At 40.0% G+C, this 8,638-nt stretch overlaps 1 protein-coding gene across 1 annotated transcript in view; it reads left to right on the top strand.

Moving 5' to 3' along the window:
- RNF168 (ring finger protein 168) overlaps positions 1 to 4,799 on the top strand; it is a 30,757-nt gene extending 25,958 nt beyond the window's left edge. Inside the window, exons 6-8 of the mRNA XM_024217526.3 lie at positions 1 to 125; positions 1,326 to 1,413; positions 2,128 to 4,799. Coding sequence (XP_024073294.1) covers positions 1 to 125; positions 1,326 to 1,413; positions 2,128 to 3,213 — 1,299 coding nt within the window. The 3' untranslated portion in view covers positions 3,214 to 4,799. The remainder of the gene's footprint in view (positions 126 to 1,325; positions 1,414 to 2,127) is intronic.
- The last annotated feature ends 3,839 nt before the right edge of the window (positions 4,800 to 8,638 follow it).

The following is an 8,638-nucleotide window of genomic DNA, read 5'->3' on the forward strand; positions in this document are numbered from 1 at the left end:
AACAAGTCTACTGATGAACACATGTTCAGCACTCCTTTACATGCAAACAATCACACGTCTGGCCCATCTCCAATTAGTTCATGCAAGACAAAAAACAAATCAAGCAACTCTGGAGACATCCAAAAGTAAGTAATCCACCTTTCTGTCCAAGATTTGTTGGTACACTTCCACAACAAACACAGCATGTGAAAGGAGAAATATGGTTTTTAGTTTGGAAAGAACTAAGTGTGGCTAAAATTTGAAAAGTACCACTGTAAAAGAGCACACTGGCATTCTGTGTTGATTCTCTCCACTACTTCCTTATCAAACTTGCTCAGGTAACAGATAAAAAGATGGATTTTCTGATTGTCAGGAGAGCAAATTCAACCTGGAATCTGAAAGTCAAGCTGTGTTCTTCCTCTGAGATGACATAGCAATAGAGATTCTGCAGTTGGAGCTCAGTTAGTAATTCTGTTGATGTATGGCCAAGAATAGAATCATTCTTGTTCTCCTGTAGCTGCAAGGCAAATAGTGAAAATGTCAGTAAACAGATAAGATTTGACACATACAGGAAGATCTATTGAATAACAAGTGCTGCCTTTGCATAGTTGACTCTTTCGACTGTAACCTCACTTTAAGATCACTGTGTTCTGCCTCAATATCCTGTTGTTGTCCCATTGGCCTACTTAGGCTGAATTTATTCTATGTTGATATATTCTTTAAATTTTATCACTGTGGCCCCTCTTGTTACTCAACTTTAGTTCTGTTCCTGGCAGATCCGTTTCTGTTAACTTTTTTTCTTTTTTAAGTTCACTTTTTCAGAGAAGTGTTCTTCAGTTCTTATAGATTTGTATGCCATCCAGTCTTCCAGTTAGGATCAGAGAACTTGACCCTTTATGGTCCTCCAGCTGTGGCTGGTAGCCACACTGTGTAATCACTGTTGCCTTTTAAAGTAAATATGAACTATTTCTCATGGCTTCAAGGAGGCTCGGAAAGTATAATACCAAGCATTTTGTTTCTTGTTGATGCAACAAATCGCCTTCAAAATGACTATAAGTAAATGATTTTTTCATTTGTAAAATAAGCTATCGTTTAATCTTTGGATTCGAGTGGCGAACTGCATTACTTTTTTGGCATACTTTTTTTTTTTTTTTTATTAGTAATCTATGGTAACTGGAAGCTACTGAATGTTACGGTATTTCAGCGCAGGATAATGTGGAAGATAATAGTGGGACACTCACCTACACTGATCTGAAGGTTCAGAGAAATGTGGAGGACTCTCAGACTTTAATTTGATGCTTAAAGTTTTGTCTTAATATGTGCCTTTTTTTTTTTTCCTCCTTAAGGTATCTATCTCCAAAGCCACCTTGTGCCTCGGTACCAATGTCGCTCTCTAAAAAAGCAGAGAAACGCAGGAATAACTCCTTTTCTATGGTAATCTGTCTCCATATTGAAGTTATATATGGCACTATTTATTAGTAGCTGCAGGTTTTTTTCTTTTTGTTGAGGGTTTATAGACTGGAAGTACATATATAACCATAAAAATGAACACACTGTCATCTTAAAAAGGTAAAGGTTGTATTTAAATAGAATTTCAGAAATGGCCTTAGAAAGCATTTCATCCAATCTGTATCACTGACTAGGCAAAATATATTTTTGTTACTCTGTGAAAAATTGCAAGATCTGAATATGTATTCTGATTCTCTGATACCAAGTATTGGAGCCAGAAAATTCACTGTTAAGGTCTGCTAAGCAGGAGTAATTTCTCCTTATGTATGAGACCTCTACTTTTCTGACCAAAAAAAATATTCTAACTGCAAACTCAATATGGCATCTGGAAGGAAAGCTTGTATACATTTTGACTTGTGCATCATCCCCAACAAGTATTATACAATGGTGACTTGGTTAATAGTTCAGTTGGTGCACAGGCCAGAAAAGAATCCAGCTTAATACCCTCTAGCTTTCAGAGCTAATGCAGCCAACAGAAATGAAGCTTGCTTTTTATTTTATCAAATTTTCTATTTATATAAAAACTCATCAGAGGACAATAAACATATTTGAACAGAAGTAAAAGTTTATGGAAGATTAACTTTTCACCAAGCTGTATTTGATCGGTTTGTTTTCAGTTTTGCCTTATCTTTTCTGTAGGAAAATAATAGCACTGAAGATGACATCTTAATGTGGCAAGAAAAGGATAGAGAGGAAATGCCAACACTGTCTCCACAAACTTTCTCCACTGTTCAAGACAGAAATGTTAAGGATTCATTTTTAGAATCATGTCTGACTTATTTAAATACCTCTCCTGTAGTGGGGTCTCATCCCATTGAGTGGGAAGGTCTGTCCGGAGCAAACTATCAGGTAGATAAAATTACAAATGCACTTCGCAATGTCACAAAACAGGAAAGGCCTGATACTGGACTTTCTTCTTCCAGTGGAGAGTTAGCCAGAAGTGCCTTTGAAAATGATAACCCTACATGTACAGAGAACATAGACTCTGAAAAATGTGCAGAAATTAGCTCGTCTCTTCAGGAAGCAGTTGATTCTGTGACATCTGGCAAATTAGAGAACAGGGATGCATCCCATAATCTCATGGAAGTGGCTGCAAACTGCTCAGTTGAAGGAAAGAAACAAAATGTGTTACGGAACAGTAAGGAGACACCAAAAAGAAAATCTCAAGAATCTCCAACTGAATCAGCAGTTGATTCATGCTTGATTGATAAAAGGAGGAAAACTTTCCCAGAAACTTATGAAGACCAAGAGGAGAAAGTAAATGATCTTAATGTGCAAATGCATATAGATTTGGAGAAGCAGCTTTATGAGAGGCGGAAGCAAGAGGAGCAAGACAGGCTCCTGGCTCTGCAACTTCAGAGAGAGATAAACAGGGAGCAAAAGACATTAAACCGAAAGAAAGGCTCTCCAGATGAGTACCTTCTACGTCCTAAAGCATCTCCATGTCTGGAGGAATCTCCAACTGGGAGAGGTAGTAATAAGATGGCAAGTGAGTCAACATCTCCCAAGAGCCAGACTGAAACGAGTCATCGGAAACCGCGAAGAAGCTCCCACAATGAGAACTGGCAGCCTCCCAGCAAGCTCCAGATGAAATCGCCGAGTGTCAGAGGAGGAAAAGTGTTGAACTGTGTCAACAGCTGTGACTCAAAGGATATCCAATCACTGTTGACCAAGAATAAGCAAAAGACAATTCTTCAGATGTTTAAGAGGTCTGTTTCAAAGTAAAAGATCAGTAGAACTATGAAGGCACAGTGGGGTGGATGGGAAATAAAGCAGTATCCTTCCCTGTATCAGATAAAGCTTGTTGTAAACAGCTAGTTTTAAGTTGATTTTATTAAGGGAGGATCAATTTAGAGCATAAATGCACTCAGAATTATACAGTGCTGTTGAGCCAAGAAGCCTCTAATGCCTTTCTTTCCTCCAGACCTTATCAGTTTTAGTTAATTTCGTAACTAAATACAAAACGAGTCTGTATCTTCAATTATTTGCTCATTGCAGGGCTACAGCACAACAGGCCTCCATCAGCACAGCTGCTGTGCATTATGTTGAAGGGTTGGACTCTAACCTCACCATGCTTGATTAGTGTTGGCTGGTGAAGATATGACCGTTAACCATGTCTATTGTACTCTTTTCCTCTCACAGTTCTGTAATTAGATCCCTATAGAAAATATTGGCTAAATTAGCATTACTTCTTTTTCTACAACAATATGTTGAATTTCATCAAAAGTATATAATCTACAAAATCACCAGACCGGAAAAGGGGTGTGGGGGGGTGGGAAAAGTCAAGATAAACAGACTATAATTTGGAGTAAGTTATAATTAATGAATCAACAAGTGTGAATAAGGACTAGGTTTATTCCCAGTTTTGAGTTAGTTTATTTGTTTGGTTATAAGACTACCCTTTCTTTTTGTCATCTTTGTAGGATATCATCCCTTTATGTCAGTAACCATTTTCCTCCTGCTTTGCTGTTTTGGTACATGTTAAATATTTTTGTTCAAATAAGCAAATAATATCAGAGCTTTATAATTCATCTGAATTGCTGTTTGTCTAGAACGCGAGAAACCTCAGGCCTGTGAGGAGAAGTTATTGCAGGCTACAAATGATAGATGAAGGGTTCTCATTTGCCCACATTGCTTCCTCCTCGTTACTTCTCTGAAACTCCCAGTTTACTATTTGTTTGCATTGTGAGGAAACAAAAATCAACAATTTTGTTTCATTTGGACTTGCCAAATGTTAACCTAAATGTTAATCTACAGTAATACTGATGAAGCTGTTCTATGTATATTCACATTTTTAGTGGATGAGTATTACAATAAATGTTTGGATCCTATTTTGATCTGTACATTTGTTTGAACAACAGTTAGTTTGGATGTACTTGGAATGAAAAATTCCAAAACAAAAACTAAAAACTGTGTTTTGGCTCTGAGTTTAGTCTTTAAGGTCAAGCACTTTTCATGGTTTAAGTGTGAGACGTTCCCAAGCCACAATACATCTGCTGTTTCTTCTGACTTTCTATCAATTAAAATGGCTTTCATCACTATGTAACTTGAATTAATTATTTTGCCATTTTTTTCCTAGGGAAGACTAAAAATACTTGTTTAAATTTTGGGTGTAAACCAGGGGTTCTCAACCTTCTTTCTGAGGCCCCCCAACATGCTACAAAAACTCCATGGCCTGCCAGTGCCACAACTGTTTTTCTGCATATAAAAGCCAGGACCAGCATTAGGGTGTAGCAAGCAGGGCAGTTGCCTGGGGCCCCACACTGCAGGAGTCCTCACAAAGTTAAGTTGCTCACGCTTCAGCCCCAGGTGGCAGGGCTGGGAGCCCTGGGCTTCAGCCCCACACAGTGGGGCTTCAGCTTTCTGCCCTGGGTCCCAGCAAATCTAACACTGGCCCTGCCTGGTGGCCCCCTGAAACCTGATCACAGCCCCCCAGGGGGCCCTGGACCCCTGGTTGAGAAACAACCCCTGGTGTAAACAGCATTTTAAAGTAATTTTTGGAAAGCATAAGCAGTGGGACAAGCCAAAAACCTGTGCATGACTTTTTGTCTTCTGATGTTTGACAATAACAATAGCAGCATGGTATGAGCATTACATGCATAAATGGTACTTTCCCAGAAGAGCTTTTCAGTCTAACAAAGACAATAAGTGAGATGATACATTTAAAAACAAAAAAACACCAGACCCAAAACAAAACCTTTCTCCACTTTGCCCAGGTTATTGCTTTCTCAGCCCTTGTGCAGAAGCCTTCACTCACTATATTTTTCTTTATCAGATACCCTAACTTATATTCTATCCCAGTCCAGCCCTTAATTTTTCCTTTCAATTTTTATACTTATTAGATATGTATTTACTCTATTACTAATCTTACCTTTGCCCAAAGCTGTTAACCCTTTCCTACATTAAAATGTTTCTCTAAAAACAAAATGTTGACTGGATTCCTGCTCTCCCTAGCATGCACAAGCTGTAATTCCTCTAGCTTTCAAAAGATTTTTTTCTCTTTGAGGCACTGGTAATTCAGCTCCATTTGAAGGCCAACTGCCTATGCCTTAATACCTTCTGCAGTGTTTTGTTTCAGTTCCTTCTGACTTTGTTCAGAAAAGAAGTTTCCTGTCTAGCTCTCTACTGCCTTGGCAAACTTTTTTATCCAGTTTTGATGGCGTTTCTGCTACTTTATTGTTCCCTTGTTCTCTTTTGGTTACAGCATTGTGTCTCCATTGGTGCTTTTTAGCTTTGCAGATGAAATAGGCCTGGTCTACATTAAAAATGTACACCAGCATAGCTATATTGGTCAGGGATGTGAAAAAACCATACCCCCCCAGTGACATAGCTATGCTGACGAAACAACCAGTGTGAGAGACCGCTATGCCAACAGAAGAGGGCTTCTGTCAGCATAGCTAACATTCAGGGAAGTGGTGTTGCTACATCAGCCAAAATGCTACTTTTGTTGGTATATGCCGCATCTAGGCTAAGGGGCTATGCCAGTAGCCTCTGTAATCTAGACATAGCCATAGTCTGAGTTATCAGTGCTGCTTTGAGGCAAGGAGGGGTTTTTAGCTATTGCCACTTGTAGGTAGATAAGTTTGGTTATGTCTACACTAGCATTTTTGTTGGTAAAACTTTTGTAAAACACCCCCTGACTGACATACTTTTCATCGACAAAAGTGCTGGTGTAGACAGCACTATTGCAGTGGGAGTGCTCTCCCGCCGACATAGCTACCGCTGCTCGTTGGAGGTGGTTTAATTATGCCAGCAGGAGAGCTCTCTCCTGCTGGCATAGAGCAGCCACACAGGAGACCTTACAGCGGCACAGCTGTAGCGGTACAGCTGTGCCGCTGTAAGGTTCATAGGGTAGACAGCCTTTGGCACACTATGGTCATTGGCCTTATTTCCCTCAGGTGTACTGTCATATAATTAAAGACCATCTCAAATGCATACATACAATGGGAGAGGATTAAAGTTACAAATGCAACTTTAATTTTGACACTTCCTAACTTTTGAGTGCTTCGCTGGTAACCTCAATGATCTTTTAATATTTTTTAGTGATTTCCTAGTTTAAAAATGAAAAAATTATATTGTGTGCAAGTTTAGCAGCCCCCCTGCCCACCCCAACTGCTGTGGATTATCAGCAGAGTTAAAACCTAGGACAGTTCAGTGCTGTGGCAGACCTCTACTGCTTGAGCTAAAAAAGTAATTACATTACCTATTAGAGTCAGAAGGCTGTTATCCTTTCTGGACCTGCCACATAACATGCTAAAACAGTGGTTATATATACAGGAATGGCCCCATTTTGCAGATAACATACCTGAGCACCTAGCTTTGGCAGATTCTTTTAGAGGCAATACAGCTGAGATTTGGGGCTGCCATATTAGAGATCAGTTATACAGCTTTCTGCCAGCAGTGACTCTGTATCCTCTTACCTCCTAATGTTACAGATATGAGACCTTACTCAATGTTAATGATTGTGGAATGTGCAGCACTAACACCGTTAGGAGAAGTGAATCTAAAACTCATGGTCGCCTGGTTTGCAGGTCAGTTTACTTTTCCTTAAGCCAAAGGGTGGCAGTGGCAATAGAAAGAGAATGACCCATTTTGTTTGTGCCTCATCTGGAGGTTCAAGTCTGTGTAGCTGCTTCAGAATGATGTCAGGGCCTTGAAGCTGAGAAATATGCACAGTTCAAAGGGAGATTTTTCCTTGGCTAACTGCTTTAAGATCATGAGATCTCATCTACTCCCGGGGCTTCAGCTTCTATATAAAAAATAACGAAAAATCTACCCCTTGACTCAATCTCTTCCCTTCCACTTCCCATTCAAATTGTCTTTGTAAAACTGATCTTTCACTCTAATCCCATCCTCATCTAAAGGTTAAAGGGAGACCTTGCAATATCAGACAGGGTTAGAGGTAGAGGGTGGAGCAGGTTGTGAGAGCTGGAGAAGTGGAGAATGATGGAGTAATGCTCTGGTTGAATGATATCCAGGAATTTTTTGTTAAAGAAAACAGCAAGCTTCTGTGCAGAGAGGGATGGGGAAGGCTGTGCTGGGAAGATGATGTAGGTGGTATTTTTGAAAACTGTCTAAGTAACTTAGGAACACAAGTCCCACTGACTTTCGGTGGGATCTTTGCCAGTAAGTCATTTAAAGTGCTTTTTAAAAATCCCATTAATGAGGAGAGAGGATCAGAGGTAGAGAAGGAAAAGTAAACTTGTTGAGAAAGGAAGAGAGCAGAATTGAGAAAAGAATAAAGGGAAGCAAGGCAGAGCAGTTGTAGACTTTTCTTTAAAAGTCTTCATCAATATGAGAACAGGAACAGAGCTAAGCAACTTTGTTCTTCTGAAACTCTCCCCTCTAAAGGGAGGGGTCCAAGAGGAGACCCTGTGCTAATTACTGTTGCCAACACTAGATTATATTTTAAGTCTCACAATATCTGGTGTTTTCTTTTTAAAGCCATAGCTTGTGGGCTCATGTGATTGTGAGAATCTCAGCTTACTTTTCATTAATTAAAATAAATAAATCTGCTAACCCTTATGGTTGCAAAGGAAGGCTTGAAAATGTGACTCCTAAAAGCGCAAAAAGTTATTTTCAAGTCAGTTTCATGACTTTTGGGGTGCTTGACTCATGCTTTTTAAAAACTTGGTTGGCAGTCACATTATCTTGCTGGATTAAACCCTGTATTGGAGCCCCCTGCCTGCACCCCGCACCCCTCCTGCACCCCTGCCCTGAGTACCCTCCTGCACCCCAACCCCCTTCCCTGAGCCCCCTCATACATCCCACACCCCTCCTCTGCCCCAATCCCTTGTCCTGAGCCCCTTCCTGCACACTGCACCTCCTCCCACACCCCGCACTCCCTCCCACATCCCAACCCCCTGCTCGGCCCTGCATACAATTTTCCCATCCAGATGTGGCCCTCGGCCCAAAAAGTTTGCCCACCCCTGCCATAGCACCTGCATTCATTGATTAAATACACTTCAGAAGTCATCCTTAAATGATAGCAGAATTTTGAATACTGTACTATCTTGAATGTCCTCTACCTTGAATGCCTTATGGGCCAAAAGGTTAATCTGAGTGTGACTCTGAATTAGTTTTCAAATGAAAATAAAACTAATTAACAAGACAAAACTATTTCAGTTTATTTTAAAAATGTGTATTTCTA

The sequence above is a fragment of the Terrapene carolina genome, unplaced genomic scaffold, assembly GCF_002925995.2.
Source record: "Terrapene carolina triunguis isolate 2854851 unplaced genomic scaffold, T_m_triunguis-2.0 Scaffold837, whole genome shotgun sequence".
Taxonomy (NCBI): domain Eukaryota; kingdom Metazoa; phylum Chordata; order Testudines; family Emydidae; genus Terrapene; species Terrapene triunguis.